The sequence below is a fragment of the Tenrec ecaudatus genome, chromosome 1, assembly GCF_050624435.1.
Source record: "Tenrec ecaudatus isolate mTenEca1 chromosome 1, mTenEca1.hap1, whole genome shotgun sequence".
Classification (NCBI taxonomy): Eukaryota; Metazoa; Chordata; class Mammalia; order Afrosoricida; family Tenrecidae; genus Tenrec; species Tenrec ecaudatus.
In genome coordinates, this window is record NC_134530.1 from 220,547,245 (window position 1) to 220,573,652 (window position 26,408).

The 26,408-nt window shown below is 47.7% G+C and overlaps 2 protein-coding genes across 4 annotated transcripts in view; both read right to left on the reverse strand.

The window, feature by feature from the left end:
• Positions 1-1,292: 1,292 nt before the first annotated feature.
• RABIF (RAB interacting factor) lies at positions 1,293-18,014 on the reverse strand. 2 transcript variants are annotated; one of them, XR_012779354.1, is made up of 3 exons: positions 17,823-18,014; positions 3,843-4,152; positions 1,293-1,391 (listed from the first exon to the last, which is right to left on the reverse strand). XR_012779354.1 is itself a non-coding variant. In XM_075529004.1 (2 exons), exons 1-2 carry the CDS (start codon positions 17,946-17,948, stop codon positions 3,907-3,909), a joined length of 372 nt encoding a protein of 123 aa, XP_075385119.1. In that variant the 5' UTR covers positions 17,949-18,013; the 3' UTR covers positions 2,805-3,906. The 2 variants fall into 2 exon arrangements, 1 of the variants encoding a protein (XP_075385119.1); XM_075529004.1 differs by lacking the exon at positions 1,293-1,391 and having other exon boundaries at positions 2,805-4,152; positions 17,823-18,013.
• A 3,710-nt stretch (positions 18,015-21,724) lies between these two features.
• Positions 21,725-26,408, reverse strand: part of KLHL12 (kelch like family member 12) — a 37,939-nt gene continuing 33,255 nt past the window's right edge. For both annotated transcript variants that reach the window (XM_075528995.1, XM_075528986.1), the window contains exons 9-12: positions 25,828-25,986; positions 25,408-25,506; positions 23,426-23,612; positions 21,725-23,238 (exon numbers count right to left, since the gene is read on the reverse strand). In XM_075528995.1, coding sequence (XP_075385110.1) covers positions 23,112-23,238; positions 23,426-23,612; positions 25,408-25,506; positions 25,828-25,986 — 572 coding nt within the window. In that variant the 3' untranslated portion in view covers positions 21,725-23,111. The remainder of the gene's footprint in view (positions 23,239-23,425; positions 23,613-25,407; positions 25,507-25,827; positions 25,987-26,408) is intronic.

A 26,408-nucleotide genomic window follows, 5' to 3' on the forward strand; every position in this document is an offset into this window, starting at 1 on the left:
TTTTGGTCAGGGCTGATTTGAGGTGAAGTTCCGTTTTTGGCGAGTCTAACTGGCCTTTCCACATGTCTGCCTGGGAGGTAAATACGTTTGCTTAGCTGTACTGACCAGTTATCTTAAACTTTTCACTGGTCTTTATCACTACTAGAAGCCATGAAGACCAACAGAGTGCTGCTTTTTTGGTGGTCAAGCCAGGATGCGGAAGAGAAGCACTCTGAGAAGAGTTATAGGGACCTTTTTGTGTGAAATGGGCCTAAGCAATCTTTAAAAGGGTCTTGAAGCCAGTTTTTGCATTTGAAGTTTCCCAGACTATCTAAAGTATCTTGTTTTAACAGGAGTTCCTGGGACAGACAGTGCAGAAAGACAAATGATCGTGAATTCCTAAGCCATCTGGTTAGAGCTGTTTCTGTCAAGCACTGTTTCTATGGCCCACCCCCCGCAAGGAAACAGAACTACGATAGAAAACCCGTGAAATTACTCCCTAAAATCAAGTCACTGGACCCAGGTGTTCAAGAGAAGCCAACCCCCTACCCCTAACCCATCCTCCTTGTGACCTCAGCCAAAGACTAGCACTTCTTTGTTCCGCCGACAGTCTCCATCTGTTGTTTAGCAGCTTTCCATCCCTGTCGTTAGTTCTGGCTCACTGGGGCTGTGTCTTCTTGCGGTCAAGTGTTACTTTTTTCTTGTTCTTTTTCCTGACTAAATCCCCCTAATCTCATTTGATGCCACCTCCTGGTGGCATAGTGATTACACATTGGGTTGTAAGCAGTGAGGTCAGCAGTCTGAAACCACCAGCTGCTTCTTGGAAGAAAGATGAGGCTTTCTCCTCCGATGAAGAGCTACCAGTCTCAGTCTCGCAGGCAGGAGCAGTTCTGTCCTGTGCAATAGGGTCACCATGGGTCAGCAGCAATTCGATGGCAGGAAGAATCTCAGTTTAAGGACTGGGTAGGATTCCCCCATTAGAGTAATCTTAACCCACCACTGTCCATCTTTACCTCTATTAAAAAAAAAAAGCAATAGAAACAAATAGGCCTTGGCCAAAATCAATGGCTTCCCCAACAGAGACAGCTTTCTTTACCTCCCTCCATCTACCCAGGGTGCACAGCAGCTACCTGACACGCATTTACCGAACGTCCACTGAAAGAATGGAAAGTTGGCATTCTCGTGTACACCAGGCACTAAGAGATGGGGTAACTAGTTGACAGACTTCAAGATAAAACCTAAAGCTCGGGGTTCAGCACCCCTCTGTTCCCTCTAATTATATACTCTTCCCCGGACACACACAACTCTAACCGCCACTGTTGAAATGCCTTTATTTCGTCCACATCAAACTGAAAAAGGCAGAATCGCTAACTCGACAGTTGTGACTCCTGAGGCAACAAGGTTTGACGATCCTCAAAAAAAGAACAAAAAAGAAACGATAAATAGACAACCAGTAAGGATATAAAAAATTTTTTTAAAGGAGATAAAAATTTCATTACAAATAAATGCAAATGGAAATGAGATACTATTTTTCTTCTATTAAAGAGATAAAGTATTTTTATCATAATAAATACCCAGTGTTAGTAAGGACTCAGGGAAAGGACTGCCCTGCTACACTGCAGGAGGAGGGCCAATCAGTACAGCTTCGGGGTAGGTTTGTGTCAACACGGTAACAACTACCCATCCTCTGTAGTTCCGTTCCTAATCAGGTAGGTGACATGCTGCATCAATGTTTCTGAGAGTCAGAACCTGGGAAACAACCCAATGGTGGACGGCACGAGCGAATTATGGTACAGCAAGCCAAGGGGGTACGAAAGACAGCAGTAGACACAGATGGGTCTCCACTGACATGGGATGGCGCTCACCCTATTTTGATAAAGGAACAAAAGCGAGTTATCAAAGAGCACAGTATGAGCCCCTATTTGACACCACCACACCGTTGTTGCTGTTAGTTGTCCCTAAGTGGCTGCTTGTCAAGCAACGCTGTGTATCTCAGAAGGAAGCACCGATTCACAGTCCAGTCACAGGCACGCAAGCGCACCCGCGCACACACTGAAACACGGAGGACACACACATGACCACCAGCCAAAAACCCCGTGGATTTTTTGGATTCATGTAGTATTTTGTGATTAAACAAACTAAAAGTTAAAAGCCTAATTATGTATATAAAAAATTACTTGCGTAGACTTGGCTTGTGAGAAGAGCTTCAATGGCCTTCACTTGGACTTACTGCAGGTTGAGTGGATTCTGACCCAGAGGAACCGTCTAGGGCAGCGCGGAACTGCCCCATGGGTTTCTGAGACTGTAAGTCTTTACAGGAGTGAAAAGCCTCATCTTTCTCCCACCGAGTGGCTGGTGGCCTTGAACACGAAACCCACAACGCCATCATGGACCCTTTTACTGTGTGACGCCCCTGGAGGCTGTCTACTTAGGCTTACTCCTTCACTTTACTACTGCAGACTTGAGTGGACCATTCTCAGTTGAAGTCCTTTAAATGCCACACTAAAGGGCATCTGGCTGTTTTTCTGGAAAGAACAGTTTTCTCACCTCTAGATGGAATGGCTAGAGGTCATTCAGGCCCCCCTCCCCGACATGGAAGGAAGCCACTTTTCTAAGGGAGCTGGCTAGTTGTGGAGTCCCTGGGTGCTGCAAAGGATTAAGCACCTAGCCGGAAGGTTGGCAGGTCGGGTCTACCCGGAGGCACCTTGTTAGACAGGTCTGATACTCTGCTTCAGAAAGCCCTGTGGAGCAGCTCCACTCTGCACCCGTGGGGCACCATGCATCACAATCGACGCCATGCCAGCTAACGAGGATGGCCGCAGAACTGTGTCCAAGGCTCTCACTTTATTGACAGCGGGGCCCTTGGCTTACAACTGAAGGAGGCAGCAGCAAGCCAATTCAAAGGAAAGGACGGAAGATGTGGGCCTTACTCAGTCCTCACAGCAAGTCTAGAGCTCTCCAACCCTCAGAGACGGGATCATTGAAACGTGGTTTTGGAGATTCCTTAAGATGCTGAGTCATTTCAGGAGATAATTGACAGAATTGCTGGAAATCATTAAGCAAGTGATCAGGAGAACATCACATTGTTGGAGTCACAGGGGGGAGGCAATCGCATGGATTGCTCATAGCCTGTAATCACCAGGGGAAACCCTCCTAGCCAGTGGGTTATGTAACTGATGATCCTGCCCTTTCAAGACGTCTTCCCGAACAAGAGGGGAAAACAGTTACCTGTGCAGACGAGACAGAACTACAGACGCATGTGTCATTTGGATCAGTTGCCCGATAGGCTTGCAAACCCGATTTTCAACTTCTGGGCTACAGCAGTAAGAAGTTGCTAGAGAAAAACCTCATCCAGATTTGAAAGGAAAGGGGCAGGGTTCATCTGAACAATCAAATGTCACTACCAGCCTTCAGAAGAGGCTCTCCAGCCCAGGGCGAGAGGTATCCCAGAGCAATGTGTTTCTGATTAGTGATGTAAATGCTGAGCACCGGGGGTAGCTAGATTGCAGCCCCTCTGAGACACAGGCACGCAGCGCAATCTTGAGAGAGGAAATCACAGCACGTCAAACATCAGCTCAGGAGCATCATTTGTCACGTGCTGTGGCTCAAAGGCTGCTACTGCTCTTCTAGAGCACCTGGCCAGGTGCTGGGGCAAAATGGAGCCTAAGCAGCAGAGCGAGGGAGCAAGGAGGAGGAGAGACGTTCCGGTGTCCCACATCTGTGGGGAAGGAAGGTGAGGAAATGGGAAGGAAGCAAGCCAAGAGAGAGGCATGCACTCGGGACTTGGTCCTGTGCTTGTACCGGGGGACCTGCTGGGACTCCTAATGGACACAGGAGGCTGAGGGACAATTCTATCAGCTTACATGCCAGTTCTTGTGGGGAGTAGTTTTTATAGTTGGGGGTAGAGCTGAGGTCCCCTCCCTTCAGTCACTTATGGGAAACCCGTTCCAAGGCCACGTAGAAACTGTTCTTGTCATCTAGGCAGTGCCAGCCAATCGGTCCAATTTCACAGTCTGCGCACACCAGAAACTTGATGTTGCCCACGTCCTTGGTGAAGCCCACGTTCTCGAAGATGAACATGTCGTCAACCAGCCAGTGTTCCTGCAGGAGGTCGCCATCGGGGTTGCTGCCATCCGCCAGCGCCGGCTTCTTTCTCATGGAGGGGAGGAAAAGCTGCAGGGTAAGAGAAGGAGGAGGATGTCAGTGCTCGCGTGGCCCCGTCACCCACGTCACCCATGTCACCCACGTCACCGCCCCCACTCTGCTCCCAGGAGGCTGCCAGCTGCTTCCTGGAAGGAGGAGGAGGCAGGGAGCGGTATCACCGTTCTGCACTCCAGCGAGGTCACCTGCTGGCTCCTGGGCTGCATCTGCCCCAGGCCCTGATTCTAAAGAGCAGCTTCCACTGGTTGCTGTGGTGACAGCTTCCTTGCTCATCCCTGACTGACTGTGGCTAACAGAGCCTACACAGTCCAGTCGACAGCTTCCCAGCCCATTCAGCCTGGGGCCCTTCTTCAAAAGGGTTAGTCAGCTCAGGTGTGCTCTCCTCAGGAGGTCTTTCCTCATCAGACCATCAGAATTGGCCTCGGGCACTACCCAGGGAAGATTCATGTTCAGAAACAGCTGCACTGAGGTCCTCGTGACACACAGATGGCACAGATTTTAAAGTGTCTAACTCGGTCTGTTTTGGACTAGGGGTACCAGTGCATCACCTCCAGTGCTTCCCGTGCCCTTCGCACTTGATTGCTGCCCCATCACTCCCTCCCTCAAGTTCTCTCTATGACTTTCCAACCAACAGGCGATCGCTTCCAGTGCATACACAGTCCATGTGGCTAGTCCACACTCTGGTACCTGTCCCCAACGCCGGCAAAACACGCAGCCAGAAAGGCTGGTTGCCCCTCTGCTCCTCGCCCTTAGGGCTACTGTCCATCAGATTCTTAGGGCTCACCCTGCGATCGCGCCTAATGCATGTCTAAACTCCTCACAAACTAGGAAGGCATCTGTGTGCCTGGCAATCAGAATGAAAGCAAAGGGAAATGAAGCCAAGGAGAACTTCCACCAGTCAGCTCAAGGTCAATGCTTTGGGAGAGAGAAGCGCCTCTCAAACTGCAGTTAGGAAGCCTGCGCCCTCACGGCCATCGAGCCAATGCCGACTACTCCTAGCAATTCCATGTGTGTCTCCACGACTGTAGTCTCTCTCCCTTGGAGCTGCTGGTGGCTTTGAACTGCTGACCTGCTGACCATGGGGATGGATCACAGCCACCGTGTAGGCACCATACCACCAGGGCTCCCAAACCAGCCTCACCGCAGTCGAGTCTGATTCAAGCACCCCTGTATGGGAGGGGTGGGGAACATCTGGTCTGAGGGCCCTCCGAGGCCCGAGAAATCAGTATCAGCTAAGATCACGTGCCTCACCAAAGAGAGGCAGTTCCAGCCATCACATTAGGGGTGAGTTAATGGAATGTGTGACCAAATATAGCAGGCTAATTTTAAAATTGATGGTGTATGGCTCGTGAATGATGTTATAACTACCCAAACGACCTATGGCTGGAACAAGGTTCCCCAATGCTGTTAAACAGAGCAGGGTGAATGTGAAACAGACAGCCTCATCTGTCCCCCTTGGAATGACTAGTCGGTGAGAACTGCTGACCTTGCAATTAGCAGCCGAATGCCTAACCCACAGCGCCACCGGTGCTACTTACAGCACCACTTGTGCCCATTCAATACCCTGGAGCGTGCATCTCCAAACACTCGGCTAGAAGTAGTCCCTGGGGGGCAGTGATCCAAAACACTTCTACCCACCATCTTCTAAGTCAGTGATTCCCACAGTGGACGATACTGCACCCCGGGGGTGGGGAGTGGGTGGGCAGGGTGTGTTGTGAGATCCAGGGAGCTGCAAAAGCAGATTATGGGGTACAGTGCAAAGGTTTTTAGTTGCCAAGGGGGCACTGAGTAATTTTCTTCTGAAAAGGGGGCGGCAGTTTGGGAGCCCATGTTCTTAAGCTTCACTTAGATGGCTGCTTGTTTGAATTCAAGCCTTTAAGATTCCAGACACCTAATCTGTTTTCCTTATCATTTGAAAACTGTTAAAAACACAGTCTGACTTACATTTCAATGTAACTAATGGGGTTACATTCCAATGAGTCCATCGTTAAGTAGGTTCTGCCAAAAGTTGAATACTTCATTTTTTAAAGTGTTCATTATTATTGCCTCTTGTCATCAGTGTTTTTATAAATACAACCTCTGCTCTGCCTTCGGGGACTGGTATGAGAATGATGGTAAAAGCAAGTTATACGCTGCAACATAGTCTGTAGCACACGTTCCTGAGAATAAGTTGTCAACACATAAGAACAGAGTAGAGGTTGGAAGTGGGATGCGTCCTAACTCAAAAGGCATCGTTAAGCCGAGGACTGGTTAGAAATGGAATCCTGTAGTCCAACTCCCTGGGAGCTCGCCTAAGTTGCTGTGTTTATCGCTAGCTTTTTTTAATGTCTTGTTGAGAAGTATTCCACAGTTAGAGGAACCTTGGTGGTGTTGTGGGTTACATGCTGAGCTACTAATTTCAGGGTCAGAGGTTCAACACCACTAGCTGGCTCCTTGGAAGAAAGAGGAGGCTTTCTACTCTCATGAAGTTAAAGGCTCAGCAAGCCACAAGGGCAGTTCTGTCCTACAGGGCCAGCTTGAGTTGGCACTGAGTCGATGGCAGGGAGTTTGGTGGCGAGTTCATTCCATGGCACGAGTGCCCCCCATTCTCTAACACGCCCACATTCGGTCTCTGGAGAGGGAAATGAGGTCAATGCCTTTCTTGCTCCCCGGTGCAGCTTCCAGGTGATGCTCCTACGCCCTCACGTGAACAATTCTCTTCTTTAAAGTCCCTGCCACCCTGCGGCCCTAGCAGTCGTCTCTGATCACTCTTCCCATGTACTGCCGACTGGCTCCTGGCTCTGCTTTCTTTCTGATACCATGTCTGATTTCCATTTTGGTCGGCTCTGAGTTCCGTGGGAATGGCTCAGCCCCACAGCAACCTCACCTCCTCCACTCCAGTCAACTAACCTCCAACGCCACTCCGCTTCTTGCCATTTTATCATGCTGTCTTCTCCTTGCACTTGAGCGACAGTCTGGGTTCTGGCCAAGTCAAACGTCTCAGTGTTTCAAACAGCCCTTCTTCTCACGAGGCAGCCATGCCACACGGAGGTTCTCTCTGACCCCACCCCCACCCCCACCCCCGAGGCTTCACTCTTTCCTCTGCCGCAGCTTTACGTAAGTGTTTGAATTATTGGGTTCAAGGGTGCCAGCTAAGCATGCTGAGCCATTCCATCTTTGCCACCACTTTATTTATACAGACTTTTAATTCTTTAAAAGGGCCCTGGTGGCGCAGTGGGTAACATGCTGCACTGCTAACTGCAGGGTCAGCAGTTCAAAAACCACCCGTAGCTCCCAGGAGAAAGCTGAGGTTTTCTGTTTCTTTTTTTTTCCTGATTTTTTTAAAACAATTTATTAGGGGCTCATACAACTCTTATCACAGTTCATACATATACATACATCAATTGTATAAAGCACATCTGTACATTCTTTGCCCTAATCATTTCTTTTCTCTTTTCTTTTTTTACATTTTATTAGGGACTCATACAACTCTTATCACAATCCATACATATACATACATCAATTGTATAAAGCACATCCATACATTCCCTGTCCCAATCATTCTCAAAGCTTTTGCTCTCCACTTAAGCCCTTTGCATCAGGTCCTCTTTTTTTTTCCCCTCCCTCCCCTTCCCCCGCTCCCTCATGTGCCCTTGGTAATTTATACATCGTTATTTTGTCATATCTTGCCCTATCCGGAGTCTCCCTTCCCCCCCTTCTCTGCTGTCCCTCCCCCAGGGAAGAGGTCACATGTGGATCCTTGTAATCAGTTCCCCGAGGTTTTCTGTTTCTATAAAGATTGGCAGCCTTGGAAACCCCGGGGGCAGTTCTGCTCTATCCTGAAGTGGCCCTGTAAATCAGTGGCAGTGCAGGCGGGAGTCGGTGTCTGGGTGCTTAGGAGCCCTGGCAGCGCGGTGGGCAGCTCCAAGGCCGTGGATAAACTCCCAGCTGCTCCCCAGGGGAAAGCTGAGGTGACCGTCTTTCTGGTCACTTTGAATTGGAATTGACTCAACGGCAGTAAGCAGGTTTGGGTTTTAATCCTTGATTTACTAAACTCCTACTTGTGGGCACAGTATGGGCTCAGGCATGGGAACGATTGTGAGAATGGCACAGTACCGGGCAGTGTTTTATTTTGTGGTGCTCAGGGTTGCCATGGGTCGGAACCAACTCAATGGCACCTAACAACAACAGTGACAGGTGGAGGAGACCCCAAAGTGGTAGGACATAGGAGCTCATAGATCTAGTGGTAAAGACAATGGGCAGGCTGAATGGGATTACAGATGTCAGAGTGTTCTGAGGTCGTTAGGTCCAGGTGTCTCAGCCTGAGCACTAGTGCCATTTGGGGCTGGAAGAAGGCTTCGTTATGGGAGGATGTCCTGTGTAGTGAGGACACTCAGCAGCAGCCTTAACTTCTACCTCCTGGATGCCAGTAATTCCCTATGGTGCCAATGGAATATAGCTCCAGCCACTGTCCAGGAGCCTCCAAAACGTCTTCCCCTCCAGGAGAGAAATATTGCTTTAGGTGAAGGAACTGTGGAATAGAATCATTAGGTCTAATGACTACTTACTCCATCTAGGTGCTGAGCAAGTCATCCAAGAGGGTGGCCTACACAGAGAATAATGTGGCACCAGGGGTAGAGAACGTCTCAGGAGCACATTCCAATACGCAGGTGACACAGCCTTGCTCGGTGAAAGCAGAGAGGTATGAAGCACTTCCCGAGAAGAACCAAGGCTACAGTTTTCAGTATAGCTGATTCCACCACATCAAGAACACAAATCCTCACTCCTGGACTAACAAGCACCTAACCACGGGCCCTAGACCAGTGGTTCTCAACCTGTGGGTCACGACCCCTTTGGGGGATCCAACGGCCCTTTCACAGGGGTTGCCCGATTCCTAATAGTAGCAAAATGACAGCGAAGAAGTAGCCACGAAAATAATTTTATGGTTGGAGGGGTCACCACAACAAGAGGAACTGTATTGAAGGGCTGTGCAGCATTAGGAAGGTTGAGAACCACTGCCCTAGACCATGTCAATGGGAGGACTGGAGAAATCTAGTTCTCAAAATTGTTCCATCTAGAGGCTACATTGGGAATTTCCACTGGGCAGAGGAACAAAGAATGTTCTGGGCCAGTGGTGATGTGACCTGTACTCACTTTCTTGTACTCACAACTGCCGTGACGGAGGCTTCTCGGCAGCATTTCAGGGTTATGAGGACAAGAGTTACCGCAAAGCTTGAGGAGGCACCCGTTGAGGTGGTTGGTGCCCCTGAAGTTGCACACTGCGTGTCTCTGCTAAGACTAGGGTCGTGTTCTCTTTAAGCATGTGGTACACGCAGAGGGAAGGAACAAAAACTGGTTAGCATCTCCCGCAGGATTTTATTTTGCAACTTTGTTAACTCCATGGCCTACAAATGACATCTGTGCTGATGTCAGCATTTGTGGACAGGAAGGAGAAACAATAATTAGTGCTGGAAAGAGGGAGGAGTTAGGTTGGATCAGGGTTGACTGGGATGTACTAATGTCCAGGGAATGGACAGGATCTTTTTAAAACTTCGTTCTCACGAAGGAAATCTTCAGAAAAAGTGAAGCTATGTAAACAAACAAAAGCATCTATGTCCTTTGAAAAACAGTTAAAAACACATGAAGATAACTTTTGGATTCTATGGAGACAATTTGGCATGGGGGTTGGAGGAAGACTCTCAACCTTGCTTGCTGAAAGCGAGGAGGACTTGAAGCACTTGCTGATGATCAAGGACTATAGCCTTCAATATAGACTGCAACTCAAAGTAAATAAAACCAACATTATAACACGCAGATCAACAGGTAACATGATAAACGGAAAAAAGATGGAAGGATTTCATCTTGCTGGGATCAAGAGATCAAACAGCTGAAATATGCCAAGACGTCATTGTTCTCTCCTGAGGAGTATTCCCGATCCTGCTGATCCATTCGCCTGTGGGTGGGCATTCTGGTGGTTTCTACTCATGGCTATTATGAACACAGTGTCCACGTACACCTCCACACTTTCCCACAAGGGCTGCACTATTTTGCATCCCCATCAACCATGGGGAAGAGCTCCAAGTGCCCCACATCCTCGTTAATATTGACTTTCATCTCTGACATCCTGGTGAGAATGCCATGAAGCTCCGGATCTCTCTCTCTCTCTCTCTTTCTCCTCTCTCTCTCTCTGGTGGCTAAGGAGGAAGAGCTTTTAGGAAACCTGGAGGTGTAGTGGATACACACTGGGCTGCTAACCCCAGGAGCTCCGAGGGGAAAAGAAAGGGCTTTCGACTTCTGTAAAGAACTGGTCTCAGAAACTCACAGGGGCAGTTCTACCCTGACCTAGGAGGTCCCTACGAGTCAGCATGGACTCTGTAGAGTTTTGGGTTTGGTGGCACAGCCGTTAAAGCACTTGGTTGACAACCTAATGCTGGTGGCTCCACCCCATTATCTGCTTCACAGGAACAAGCCGGGGCAGTCTGCTTCTATAAGGACTGACAGTCCTGGAAACCTGTCTGGCTGTTCTCCTCTGTGGGCAGGAGTTATAGTGAATCACCACATTAAATGTCAGGGCAGTGAGTTACACAGTAGTCATTTGATTGCTCATCTGGTGAAGTATCTGTTTAAGTCCTTTGCCCATTTTATGATGTAGTTGTCTTTTTGTGGTTACGTTCTTGAAGTTTGGTTTGATTACTAGATTCTTATCAGAAGCTGGAAGTCCAGGGTTATGAATATCTGGTTTTAAACCAACCCATGTAAAGCCTATTATATTTAAGAATTCAGCAGTTCATAATAACCAACAAGCACTTGTAATCTACATCAAAAACATAGCTCCTGATCATGTATTGTTAATGTAAGAATGTTTTAGTGTTTTCTGGAAGTGTTTCCTCTAGTGCCTTTTAAGCACAGAAAGATACAACAATAACAACTCACAGCCACTGAGCCTATGCCAGCTCATAGGGACCCGATGGGGCAGGGCAGAACTGGCCCCTGCGAATTCTCCAGACAGGCGCCTCTTTATGGGAGCAGAAAGCCCCTTCCTTCTCTTGCAGAGTGACCGGTTAGTACCCCATCACCTGACCGCTACACCACCGTGGTTCCTTATAGGAAGGTACACTCCCTACTGTGTAGTCAGATGAGCATTTGCCTCAGGAACGTTACGTAGGAAGGCTCCCTAACTGTTCCACTCTACGTACAGATTTAACCTCAAGAGAGATTAAGAAGGAACCCACTTATAAGCCAGGGACTGCCTCTATCCAATTTTCTGCATATGGACATCTAATTCTCCCAACACCGTCCTTCTTTCTGCAGCCAGTGGAGCGGGCAGCCTGGTCCAGAATCAGCGGCTCGTGGGTTTACTTCGGAACTCTCAATTCTACCCCATTGTCTGTGTGTTTTCTAGTCTTTAATTCCTATTTAATATATTTTACTTAAAACTGATCTTGCCAAAAGTTGTAGTGAGCAAATTAAGTTTTACATGTTACAGTCCTATTTTTGAAAATATTTCTCAACTAACAAAGTAGCTTCTAATCTAGAATACAAGAAAAAGAAACAAACCAGAAAAACCCCCAAATCCCCAGTGCCATTGAGTCAATTCCAACTCAGAGTTATCCTGTGTAGGCTTTCAGAACTTGTAAGTCTGTACAGGTGCAGACGGCCTCATCTGTCTTCAGAGGAGTAGCTGATGACTGAACTGCCAACCTTACGGGTGGCATACCAATGCTTACCAAGTACTAGAAATTATCTTTGTTGTTAGATGCTGACAAGTTGGTTCTAACTCACAGTGAGAATGCACAACAAAACAAAGTACTGCCCAGTCTTTCGCCAACCTCAGCAACGCTCTGCTTGAGCTACTGGATCAATCCATCTGACCGAGTCTGCCTTTTCTTTGCTGCCTCTTCACTTTACCAACCAGGATGCCCTGTTCCAGCAGCTAGACTCTCCTGACAACATGTTCAAAGCCTCTCCATACCTTTCAGAGGCATTGCTGGTTCTTTTGGTACTCCATGACACTTTGAATATTCCCCACCAGCACAATTCAAATGCATAGATTCTTCTTTGGTCTTCCTTATTCAATGCCCACCTTTGTCATGCGTATGAGGCAAATGAAAAGCCCATGGCTTGGATCAGGGGCACCTTAGTTCAGGAAGTGACATCTTGACCACTTAAAAGAAGTCTGTGCATCAGATTTGCTTTGATCTCTTGACTGCTGCTTCCATGGGCATTAACTATGGATCCATGTAAGATAAAATCCTTGACAACCTCAATATTCTCTCCATTTATCATGATGGAGCTTGAGATATTATACTGAGCAAAATAAGCCAGTCACAAAAGGACAACTGTTACATGATAGCACATATATAAAGAGACAAGAAAAGGTACATACAGAGACCAGGGTTTAACAGTAGGTTAACAGAGGTTGGAAGGAGTGGGAGAAAAGGGTTAACAGAGATGGACAAATTGCAGAGATCAAGTATAGGGTTGTACAGCTGTTACTGTAATTGGTGTCAGTATTTTGAACACATGAATCAGCAAAAGTTGTACATATTTCCAGTAGCAACAACAAAGTTTTAAAAAGTGACTGAGATGGCTGGCTTATGTACAACCCAACACCTCAAGAGATTTATTTTCTTGTTTTGTGGATTTAGGGTCCTGGTTGCATGGATATACCAGTTAAAATGGCCTAACAACATACTTAGTGCTTTTTCTACTTCCAAGACTGCTGGTGGTGTAGTGGGTTATGATTTGGGCCACTAACCTGAACGTCAGCAGTTTGAAACCAAAAGCCACTCTGAGGAAGAAATCCTAAGGGGCAGTCCTACTCTGTCTTAGAGAGTTGCTCAAGTCTGAAGCAATTTAATGGTAGTGAGTTTGGTTCAACCTTCAAGTTCACTGCATACTACTTGGGGTCGTCAGTTTGCCAGTGGCCATCCAAGTACAACTGGTCTGTCTGTATCTGGAACAGCAGAGGAGAGTCGGGCATAGGCGAGAACCTGAAATGTGTGGCTAATTGCCTCCAGGCACAACGGTCTCCTTTGCCTTGAGACCTAACAAACTGATGGGTGCCCACCTATCATCACTGAGCATTTGATTCAAAGATGCCATAGGGGAATCCCGACCGGAGGGTGGGAACTGTAGACTAGAATGTCAAATCCTCACGGATTCTAGACTTTCTGGAACCATGCAGGGTGGCTGAAGCCCTGAGGTAAGCTTTAAACTGGCAGCAAAAATAACCTGTGAGTCACCGTAAAACCCAGCAGCAGTTAGCTTAGCTAGTAAAAGGGTGCCGTCCCTTGAGCATTATCCTCTTTTCAGAATGACTCTGGATCGAACTGAGAAGTGAAAAACTAAGACTAGGAATGGGTGGGGAGCTTATGCTAATAAGGGAGAGAGGACTCACCAGGGAGGGTGAGAAAGGGTGCATAGCTCACTGGGTGTCAACTGTACATGGAGACATTGTTGAATCAGTGCTAAGAAAAATGAAGGGGATGGGAGGACTGGTAGGGAGTGACCAAGGGCAAGGTAACTGAGAGGAATTACTGAAACCAGAATGAAGGCTGAACATGGTAGTGGGACAGGAGGAAAGTATAAGGAAATAGAGGAAAGGAGTAGGAGGCAAAGGCATACATAGAAGCCTAAATACAGACATGTACATATGTAAATATATTTATGATTATGGGGGAAATAGACCTAGGTGCATATATTTATAGGTTCAGTAGTAGGGTATCAGGTGGACACTGGGCCTTCTCGAGCAGACTCCCTCAATACAATAGCACCTTGTTCAGCTAAACGGTCATTCCATGATACCCACCTTCCTGACATGATCGCTGAAGACAGACGTGTGCATAAGCAAACGTGGTGAAGAAAGCTGATGGTGCCTGGCTATCAAAAAAATGCAGCATCTGGGGTCTTAAAGGCTTGAAGGCAAACAAGCGGCCATCTAGCTTGAAAGCAACAAAGCCCACAGAGAAGAAGCACACAAGCCTAAGTGAATACGAGGTGTTGAAGGGATCAGGTAGCAGACATCAAAGAACAAAAACCATTATTGTGTGATCACCTTCCCCACATAAACACTGAAGACGAATGTGTGCATAAGTAAGTGTGGTGAAGAAGGCTGATGGTGCCCAGCTATTGAGAAATATAGCATCTGGGACCTTAAAGGCTTGAACGTAAACAAGCGGTCATCTAGCCCAGAAGCAACAAAGCACACATGGAAGCAGCACACCAACATGTGTGATCATGAAGGGCTGAGGGGACCAGGTTTCAAGCAACAAAGGCAGGGGAAAAAAATCATATCATCGTGAATGAGGGGAGTGCGTGATGGGGACCCAATGCCCATCTGTAGACAACTGGACATCTCTTGCAGAGGGGTAATGGGGAGGAGATGAGTCACTCAGGGTTCAGTGTAGCAATAATGAAACTCAAAACCTTCCTCTAGTTCTTAAACGCTTCCTCCCCTCCCAATTATCATGATCCTAATTCTACCTTGCAAACCTGGTTAGACCAGAGGCTGCAAAGCGGTACAGTAGGGATCTGGAAACACAGGGAATCTAGGACAGATGAACCCCTAAGGACCAATGGATCAGAGTGGCGATACCTGGAGGGAAGAGGGTGTAGAAAGGGGGAACCATCTCGGGGATCTACATATAACTTCCTCTCTGGGGGATGGGCAACAGGAAAGTGGGTGAAAGGAGACGCCGGGCAGTGTAAGATAAAATAATAATTTATATATTATTAAGAGTTCATGAGGGAGAGGGGAGCGGGGAGGGAGGGGGAGAGAAAAAAGGAAAATGAGCTGATTCCAGGCACCCAAGTGGAAGGCGAATTTTGAGACTAATGATGGAGGGCAACAAATGTATAAGTGTGCTTTACTCAATTAATGTATGTATTGATTGTGATAAGAGTTGTATGAGCCCCAGTAAAATGATTTATTAAAAAAAAGAAAAAAAATGAAAGGCTGTAAACTCCTTTAAAGAGTGTCATATTTCCTGTCAGTTTATCCAAACAAATAAAAAATAAATAAAGCGTATACTTACCAAGTTAAACCTATCTTTGCGAAAAATAAAACAGAAACAATTGGCCAAGTGAAAGGAGTGTGAATGAAATGCCAGGCATGTGCTGTCAGCAAGCCTGCTCTAGAGCCTCTTCATTTTACACAATGAGCAAGCTGCTGCCGGCTCAGTAGTGCTCCCAGTGCCAGTGCCCATAAGGTCAGAAGTCAGCTCCACGTGTTTCAACCCCAAGATCCCGGGGTGAGTTAGCTTTTTTTGTGCCAACATGGCGCCCATAAGAGGATATGGGTGGAGCTTACTTAGCCTGTCAATCAAGTCACAGCTTGATCACCTCATTTGTGGGTGTCACCGAGATAAATGGCTCTTTGGAGGAGGGCCACTCTCTCTGCTTCACCTTCCTGCTGGCAAGCCACTTGGAGACCTGCGCCAGCCCTGTGATGCTTACACCACCATTGGATCCATAATGCTTTTCACCCACTGGCATCTTCCTGCATTTTGCATCATTGCTGTGGCTGCATGAGTCTGAAGAGGGGTTTATGGACTAGTATCAGACTTATGGTCTAGTATTGGACTTATGGACTTGATCTGGACTGGGCTGGGGTGTTTTCTTGGTCTATAACTACTGCTTGATAGAAAGCTCTCTCACACATATATGTGGGTCACCGGATTTGTTTCTCTAGTCAACCCGGGCTAACACACCATGTACATCTAACCACCTCATAAAGCCACTAACTGGACCTCTAGTCTCTCCTTCCTTGGAAGCCTCACCAAAGGCCTGGGGGCATCCCACCTAGTCTGAGACACAAAACAGACATTGGGGAATTCTCTTTTGTGTTATGAAACAGGGTTTGCTTTTGGAGGAGAGGAGCTTCTTGCTGGGAAAGTGAATGAAACTTCAAGTGCTAGAACTTGATGGGGGTTGTTTTGTTTTCCTGGGTCTTCACAGTTTTCTGCCTTTGACAAGGTGCATTCTTACCACTTAGTTTTTTTTAAACACGAGTCACTTTTTTTCCCCTGCCTCACACTGGTTCCAGTTTCCTCAGGTTTTACTGTATGTTGAAGAGTACCCTTCACCATCTATTTAACCCCATGAAATAATAAAATGATCTAATGCTTTCTTGGGGGGTGGTGGCTAAGGGGGGATCCCTGGTGACACAGCATTTCCATGTAGGGCTGCTAAACTCAAAGTCAGCAGTTTGAAACCACCAGCCATTCCTTGGGAGAGAGATGAGGCTTTCTACTCCCATCCAGAGTTACAGTCTTGGGAACCTAGAGGGGCTATGAGTCGTTCAATGGCAGTGAGTTCGGTTTTAGTTCCTGCATAAATTTAGAAATAATTTGAATTTAGTCTATGTATCTGCTTGAAAGCAAATGATACCTTGTCCTCTGCTGTCCTCGGGTAAAAGATGAGGCTGGCTGTCTGCTTCTATGAAGATGCAGTGTGGTCTCCGGAACCTTACCTAAGAGGTTTTTTTAATGATTTAACTTTGTTTTATTAGTCCCTCAAATCATAATTTAATCAACATCATGGTTTCTTACTACATGCCCTATCTATAGCTTTTAGATTTCATTTACGTATGTAAAGTACTTCCTTTTTAAAATCGTTTTATTACGGGCTCATACAACTCTTATCACAATCCATACATACATCAATTGTGTAAAGCACATCTGTACATTTATTGCCCTTGTCATTCTCAAAACATTTGCTTTCCACTTAAGCCCCTGGCATCAGGTCCTCATTTTCCCCCTCCCCCATGAGCCCTTGATAATTTATAAATTATTATTTTGTCTTATCTTGCACCTACGAGTTTTAAGTGACTCCATGGCAGAGGGGGTAGGGGCGGGGAAAGGTGATGGCCTATTTCAATTAAAAGTTTACCCCGGATTTTAAAACATGGCAACTTTCTCACTTGGGGTGATGCCATACGAAGGGAATCGATCCTAACCTGAATAAAGACCATTTAAGCCTTCTTTAAAATATATTTCCGGGACTTCTGATTTCTCCCCCACGGGCCATCAGGGAAACCTTGGGCTACTGCAATACTTAGGTTACAGCAGTTATTTCATCATAGTGGGTTGTTCTGGAGCGCCTTGGTGGAGCGGCTCCGGGCCTGCCCGAAAGGGGCTCAGTGGTAGCGGATTGACGTGGGGCACAAACCGAGCCACATCAAGCGCCAGTTTGGTAACATCGAAACCCGCCAGGTCCCACAAGTTCGGGCGGCGCTGGGAAACCAGAAGTTTGTGGTGCACTCCTTCCACTCCTTCGCGTGAAACTGAGTCCCAGAGTAGCGCCAAGCACAGGAGCCCCTGCCCCGAGGGCCGACCCTGGACGTGGCCTGGGGCTACTCAGGCCCCCGGGGTCTGGAAAGAGCTCGCAGGGATATGTGCGGTGCCAAAAGCCACGCAGAAGGGCCCGCGGAGAGCTTCCCTACAGGGGCTGGTTCCGAAAACCTGCACCCCGATCGCTCCAGCCCTGCCGCGCCCGCCTCCGAGGAGGAGGAGCCTCGGCGCGGGGCGCCGCGGGGGCGTGGCCCCGCTCTGGGGGCGTGGCCCCGCTCTGGGGGCGTGGCCGAGGGCCGGGCGAGGTGGGGCGCGGTCTCCGGAAATTGAGGAACGCGGACGGACGCCAGCCTTCGCGGCCCCTTCGGGGAGAGCGCCCGGGTTGCTAAGGGCCGCTCTCGGCCCCCCTACCTGTCGGCGAGAGAAGAGAGCGGTCCCCGGCTGCAGCACCCGGGAGCCACAACGCTGGCACAGCACCGCCTTCCGGTTTCGGCCCTCGGCCGACACCAACTCGTTCAGCTGTTCCGCTGGCTCCATGGCCGCTACCGCCACAGCCTCCTGGTCGCCACGGCGCACGCGTCGTCTTCCGCTCCGTCTCCACTGCGCGGGCGCGGCTGGGCACCGACGGGGCGGGGAGGGCACGACCGCTCCCCCTCTGCGCAGGCGTGCGCGCCCCTTGCTCGGGACTACTGCGCACGCGCCCTCACGCGTTGCCGGACCAGCGCGACTAGGTGGCTGCTTGGCTTTGTGACAAGCTTACCTCCTGGCACCTGTGACAAATCAGTTCTCGCCATACAAACGTAGTCTCTGGACTTTGCTTAATGCTGAGTAAGGCCTCAAAACCAAGCCGTTAAAGATGTCCTTTCCCTGAGATTCGAATGTGTTCTGAGTGGAGCTTACGGAGGAGGTAGGAGACTCAGGGAGCCGGGTCTGATTCGTTTCGGCTAGGGGAGTACGGATCATCTTGGTGCTGGGAAAGGATGCCTGAAGCTTTCATGGCGACCGTTGTGGTGTGAGAATGCCTGAAGTACCCATTACCTCACTACCTTGCTATGGAGTTGCGACCCTTGCCCCTAGTGTACAAGGTTCCATTCTGTGAGCTCCAGGCCCAGACCTGACTCGACGACAGCCACTGCTCTTAATCGTTCCACTGCAGGCTTGCATCCTGATTAGCGTTAAAATTGCTACCTTTTAAAAAATTTCAACTGGCCATCTGTCTCTTGAAATGAGTGAGAAAAGCAGACTATGAGGCAGGAAACCACCTGAAATTTCTGGTCTGCCCACTACTACATCTATACTTTTCTTTCTCTTCATTCTTAAATCAGTAGAGTAGGGTTTCAAGATATCTGGAAAAATTGAATGTAAAGGCAATGGATTTTCCCCCCTACACGTTTGAAGTCCGTCGTATAACATGGATATAATGATAGGCACTTGTTTACTTTAAGCCTTATTCCTGAGCTCTAAATTTTTGCTGCTCCGGTTTCTTCTGGGGTGTCTTTTTCCATGCAGCCGACCTCTTCTGGTTTAGGAACAATTTGGTCCTTGAAAGGATCATTTCAGTGTGGCAGGGGGAACTCATGTCAGGGTTAACTGGCCTTGAGCTCTTTTGGGTCTGGGAGACTCATCTTGGGGGCTTTGCCCACCTGGATGTGCTCAATGAACAGAGAACCCGATTCTAACCCTTAAGTTCAGCATGACCCTCTGCATTTTTAAGCCTGTGCAACAAAAATTAAGCACTTTTTGGCCACTGACCCTGTGTTCATCCTGTGTTTGGCTTGGGCACACCTACCAACTCCACCACTGTAACGTCGGAACCAGCACACACTGCTGCAGTGAGGTCTTTCAGACATGGGGTGGCTTTCCAGATATGCATACCCTTGACCTCAGCAGTTTCCTGGGGGTTCTTAAAATGGACTTGCAGATTTGACCCTTTTGACCTCTATGGTTGGGGTGTGTGAGTATTGAGCCATTTGGGGAAAATCACTCAGGCAAGGTGTATTTGAGAACATAATGGACCAGACTCAAGTGATAAAGTGTCCCAAGAATTCCTTCAATGGAAGCACGGAGTAAACTTGACCTTGGTTACATTAGAAATAGGTGTTCAGAGGTGACTAGGATTTGTTAAGGAGCCCTGGTGGTATAGAGGGTTACACATAGTTCTACTCTGTCCTGTTGAATTCCTGTGAGTTGACATCATCTGATGGCAGTGAGTTTGGGGAGAGGATTTTGTTAGGAAACCAGGAGTTGTTTGATAGAGAGCAAACAGTGTAATACATGAAAAGGGATACAAATAAACGAGTGCAGCTCAGTCCATTGTACCTGGGCAGGAGAGGGAGTTAAAGGAGGTAGTTACATCAGAGAGGTAGAATGGGCCCAGATCACTGTGGGTCTTGGTGTCCTGTTAGGGAACTGAAAATTAATGCAGATACAAGGAACTAACACTTGTTGGAAATCTGTTACAGTCTACCAATACTGTATGGATTCTCTATGCTTTAGAAAGACAACGGATGATAAAACGGTAGGACTCTATTAGAAAAGCAAAGGCTCTAGTTTTCAGCATGGATTACACCGTCAACATACAGAGAACAAAATTCCTCACAAGTAGATCAATACACAGCATCCTGTTAAGAGGAAATGGTGAAGTTACCCAAGATTTAATTTTACTTGGCTCCATAATCAATACCACTGGAAGCAGCAGTCAAGAAACCAAATGGCCTACCATGGATGTAGGGATTGTTATGATAAGAACTGTAAGAGTCCCCAATAAAATGATTTATTAATTTTTAACGAGAAGAGCAATAAAGTAAGGTGTGCCAGTAAAAAAAAGACCAAATGGCAGCATTGAGCAACTGCTGCAAAAGATGTTTAAACTGATTGTTTTTTTGACATGTTTAAACTGTTAAAAAAGAGAAGATGCCATTCTGAGGCCGAAGGAGCACCTGATGATCATAGTTGAAACTATGATAGTTTCAACTGCCTCATAGATGTGTATCCCCTGGACAATGACTAAGGAAGCCTGAAAATTGGTGTCTTTGAATTATGGTGTCGGTGACGAATACAATATACCGTATATACTGTGGACTGCCAGAACCAAGTCTGTCTTGGAAGAAGTCTCACCAGAATGCTCCCTATAGAGAGGATGGTGAGACTTCATTCTTATACACCGTGGACATGAGGGAGGACCAGTCCGGGGTCACAGACACCGTGCTTGGTAAATGTAAAGGGTCAGCAAAAAAGAGGAACACCCTCAAGATGAATTGACCCAATTGCTGCAGCACTGGGCTCCCAACAGCAACGACGTACGTCAGGGGCCCAGGCAGTGCTGTGACCTAGAACTGACTCAAGGGCACCGATGACCTTATTCTGAACTATCTGATGGCAGAGGAAATGAACATGAGAATGAATGTGAACAATCTTGTGTATAACTAAAAGATTAATTAGGTGTTATGTTTTGTGAAGGTTGTCAGACGCTAAAATTTCCTAGCTGGGTAACTGCGTGCCTGGTTTCTAGTTAGGAAAACTAGGAGCAGCATATACAGGGGTACTTCTGAATGTGTGGGTGAGCATGTGAAGTATGTAAAACTAAGAAAGGTATGGACACAGCAATGCGTTTTACACACTGATTAGTCTTAAAAATATTCAAATGGGGATGCTATCTGAAATACTGGGAGTTTTATTCTAAAGCGCAGAATGAGAGGTCTCAGCACCGACAACAGCCTACTCATCATGTCTAGGAACCATTTTTCACCCAACCACTGCTTGGCTTTCCCTTCAAACGAACCCAAGGCTCTTCCTGAGACAGCATGGGCTGCAAGTTCCAGACACTGGTATATCTAGTCCACTCTTTAAAGAACATTTATAAATAGGCTACCAGGTGCCTTTACTAGTCACAACTTCTACTTAGGGCTCTACCCCTTTGCTCTGGGAATAGGATTTTTTTGAAGTTTTGGTCAGATTTTTGCATCACTGTTTACAGCACGTGCCGTAATCAAAAGGGCTAAGGTGACTAGAATCCTACAATTCAAGTGGGGTCCTAAGTGTGCTCAGCATGGCTTCTTCTTTACTCTGGTTTTTAGGTAAACAAGTGTCAGAAGGGCAATAAAAGTGGCACTCCCTGAAACATTTTACTGCTGAGTGTCCATGACGGTGAAGATGAGAGAGAGACAGGGTTAGTGGGCAAACATGCAGGATGACAGGATTGAAGAGCTGGGCTGGCAGCTGATCATATCTGCCTTGCCTCCCCGCTGTACCCCAAAGTCATCTGATGGCAGTGCTGGATTGTTACAAACTCCTCCAGAAAATTGAGTCAGGTGATTTTTAATATTTTCTTAAAAAAATACAAAGGAAATTAACTCTGTGGGTCAACACAACTTGCAGAAGGGGGTGGGGGGTGGAGTTTCAGAGCAAAGAAGGGAAAGTGCATCCTTGTTTAGGTTATTATCCCTCACATCCAATACCCATAAAGCAAAAATCTCACTCCCCCACACAGCAGCTTTAAAGGGTCGCTCAGAAATGGTGACAACAGAGGTCCTGGGACTAGCACAAGAGCTTTGGTTCTCCTCGATTGTTCTGGGATAATAACTAATTGTACCAGGATGAATAAACCCTCTCTCAGGCCAGGGAAGGGAACCTTACAGGAGCAAAGAAGGAATTGTACCAAACACAGCCGTGAAGACCACTCCTTAGTGGGCGTGTGCCCTTAAAAGAATGGGGCCTCAATCAGGTGGCTGCACTACGAGCTGCTGCCACAGCATCCCATCTGAAAACAAAATAGTACAGAAATGTAACAGTGTCATAGTGTTTGATTCAACAAAGTAAGACAGTCTCTCACCCATTCCAGGTAAGCCTTGCCCTGGCTAGATGAAGCCTGGCTGGGAGTAAGATGACTGTAAAATCACAGCTACTTCTAATTTATCCCTAGGTATATAACGCTCCCATGTACGCTATCTCCTCTCATCCCCCATTTGTTCAACTCGGTTATTCTCAGATGGGCTCTTAGTGTCAAGATAGTAGTACCTTACTTTGGAAAAACCTTGGGGAAATAGGTGCTCCTTCTAATAAAACACCCTTCTCAGTCTCCCAGGTGGTGTATCAGTGGTGTTCTGGGTTCACTCAGTTAACACTTCACTTCCTCTCTAACTTCAGATATCAACCCTTTCCCCCTGAGTGAGTGCCAGATGAACCTCCTCACAACACCCAAAGTTTTAATAGGAGATGCCCCCTTTGTTCTCCTCCAGAAGGGACATGTGGTGCCCTTAGCTGCCTGGGGACTACAAAAGGTGTTTGTTCCCAGAGGGGATAAAAAAAGGTCTTAAAGAGCATGTACTAAGCTTAGTTCAAATTGGTATCCTTGCAGTTGAACAGGTCGGTCACCTGAGCTCCGTGCGCCACCCGAGGCACACCGTGTAGACAGTCTCCCAAGCACACGAGAGAGGAAAGTGCCCCCGACCACGAAGGAGAGCTGTCGGGTCTCCACATCCATTCAGTGTGCACGCTTTCCTCGAGCGGCTGTACCACCCTTCCCCGGGGAAAGTGCCCTGGCGCAGGGGAGTGGGGTCAAAGAAGTACAGCCATCGTTGCATGGGTGCTTGTAATCGCCCTTTCCCTCACCGGGAGAGAGAGCCATTCTGGAAAGGATCCGCCATTGTCCCCCACACTGCCCCTGGGACTGGTCACTAGCTGTGGATGATGCTCCAACGGTCACTTCTCTCGGAGAACACACACCCCAGCATCACAGCGCTGGGTTCCCATGGATGTCACGACTTCCCAACTGTCGATGACAGGGTCGTAGCATTCAATGCTGCTCAGCAGGGAGTTCCCATCGTATCTAAGTGGGGGGGAGACAAAACGAAGAAACAGCTTTTGATTCTTTCCCACACAAGTCCTTCAAGGCCACTAGTGGAGACGTTTCCCCCACCCGACCAAACCCTGTCTCCAGCCAAGAAAGAGCAGTGGGTCACATGCACTCTTGCACTAGACACACGGTGGCTCTCGCCTGGCTTCTAAATCCTTACCCCGCAATTGCATGGAGTCTCCCCCGCAGCACTGTGGCCCCTACGTAGCATCGTGGGGTGGTCATACTGGTGACAGTTGTCCAGGAATCCGTGCGAATGTGGTACGCTTCAACAGAAGAGAGGTGGGCTGTACCGTCAAATCCCCCCATCACATAAATGTGGTCATTTAGCAGGGCTACTCCTGCACCTGGGGAAAGAGGGTATGGAGAATAAATGCTACAGAGTCTGAATTCCAGAAACAAAACATGGCCACTGAGGCCTTTCAATTAGGATGTTGACGATGAACACAAGATACCGTGGAGTGCCAGAGGAACAGACAAGTCTGTCTTGGAAGAAGTAGAGCAGAATGCTCCTGAGAAGTGAAAATGGCAAGACTTTGGACAGCTACCAAGTGGAACCCGCCGCTGGAGAAGACATGATGCTGGTGGAGTCGCGAGTCAGTAACAAACAGGAGGACCCTTGAGGAGATGATTAACACAGTGGCTGCAACAATGGATTCAAATACAACGATTGAGAGGCCGACAGAGGACCGAGCAGAGTATGCTTCTGTTGTACACAGTTTCTATGAGTCAAAACAGACTTGACGGCACTTGACAGCAACAACACATACTAAATTGTACTAGATACTGTAGGATGTAGGAAAACAAAAAAGGTCATAAAGGTGAATTTAAAAAGACTTTTTTCCGTATGGATGTGCTAAGAGTTGTACGAGCCCCCAGTAAAATGACTTAAAAAAATGGATTGGCATAGTAGCTGCAGCAACGGGCTCAAGCATGACAACTGTGAGGATGGCACAGGACCAGATGATGTTTCGTCTACTGGACAGAGCAATGCGACGGGCACGGACCAGATTGATGGTGCCTAAGAAGAGGAGGAGGAGCCACCAGTGGATCGTGGGAGATCCAGCCTGAAGTGACCGAGGAAGCAGAGGTTGCAGCAAGGGCCATGAGGAAGAACAGGAGCAGCACTGAGACCCCGAGGCAGAGCAGTTGGGCTTCCCAGCTCACAGAACAAGGCAGAGGTCAAGGGGCTGCGTGGCTGAGGGCGGTTTCCAACAGCCTGGCTGGGAAAAGGCATTGCTGTGGACACGAAGGCTATATATATCCCTTATGTTGTCAGATTCTAACCTGCGGTAGCCTGTTAACACCTCTGAAAACAAGCAAACAAACAAGACTTTTTCCTTTATATTTACAATTAAACCGAAAGTTTAAGCTGTCTTTATGCTCACTAATATTCCAGAGATTAAGGACTGCAGCCTTCCAGTATGGATTACAACTCAATGAAAAGAAAATAAAAATCCCCTAACGGGACCAATAGGCAACATGATGATAAATAGAGAAAAGTTGCCAAGGACTTTGTCTTGCTTAGATCCACAATCAGTGCTCATGGAAGCAGCAGTCAAGAGATCAGTGTTGAAAATCAGGGCGGTTAGCTCGAGAACTAAGGAGGGCCTGATCTAAACCCTGGTATTGTCAATCACCTCATATGCTGTGAAAGTCGGGCCCTAGAGAAGGAGGACCGCAGAGTCAGACGTGTTTGAGTTGTGCTGGTGCTGCGTGCTGAAGGTACCACGGCCCGCTGCAGGGCAAACGCGTCTGTCCTAGGGAAGTGGGGCTAGAGTGCTCCTTAGAGGCAGAGGCAGTGAGACTCTCTTCTAAGCTCGCTGGGGTAGAGGGTAAACCAACAAAGACGACGGGCACAGTGGCTGCAACCAGCACAGGCACACAGGTGAGGATGGCACGGGGCTGGGCAGGGGTTCCTTCTGGTGTGCATAGCGTGTCCATGGGTCGGAACTAACTCAATGCCACCTAACAATATTCGGAAAGAACAGAGGTAATGAGGGTACTAGAATCTGATTGCTTCACACTGCGACAGTGAATGACTTCCTGATAGCCTGTCCTGGGACTGCGCCATCACTACACAGGTCAAGATGTGACAGCACTGTTCCTTGACCCTTCTGTAACTCTGACTGGAAATCTTACCAGAGCGCTTGGTGGCCATCGGTGTGACGTTAGTCCAGTGTCCTGTATGAGGGTCATATTTCTCAACAGAATTTAAGATATTCAAGCCATCATATCCTCCTGAGAACACAAAGTAGAAATCGTTGCACAGAGGAAGGTAAATCCTATGTCCAATCTCAGTAAGCTTTTCTCTGAGCGCTCCTACTAATTATTGTCTTGGTTCTCCCACAGGCATTCCATTAACCTGAAGAGAGACTGACAGCACCCTATGTTCTGTTTACAAACTATACATAATCCTCATGAAAGGAAAACACACTGAACGAGGCCACTGTAGTTTACTTGAAGGGAGTCTATGAACCTAACTCTGGTAAAAAGGATTCCCACCCTTAGCCTGCTTCCCACTGAGTTCTCTCCCACTCTTATCTCTCCCAGGCTGAATACCAAGACAGTAGATCACCCCACTGGCCACCACCAGTCCAGCGCCTTCCCGGGCTGTCTGCATATCTCCCAGCATGCTCCACTGATCGATGTTGGGGTCATATCGCTCCATACTGGTATGACGCCTGCTTCCATCAAAGCCTCCAGAGACATAGATCATATCTGCTCAGAGCAAAGAAATAAGACTATTAGAGATTGAAAAACTTCTAATGATTTTCTTCTACAAATTCTCCGCAAATGTCTAGGAGCAAAAATCAAAGTGTTTCTTATGGGATAAATCCATGAGTCTAAAAAGAAGAGGACAAGATGGAATCATCCCCAGGAGCATCTGAAGACTAGATGAAGTTTATAAAAATACAAGAATTAGTGCCAGACTGCCACCAGCACACAAGATCTTACAACTCCGTCGCCAGTACTGAAACAGCCATGGACAATGAATAGCTTTGTAGCATTAACATCTCCGAAACCAAAAAGGAGTATGTGGCCTTAGCCACATACAGGCTCTTTTCTTGTCCCTGCCAGCTAGCAGGGGAAGCATGAACTGACGCAGGCACGGAGACATGCAAGCTTTAACCTGAGCACCC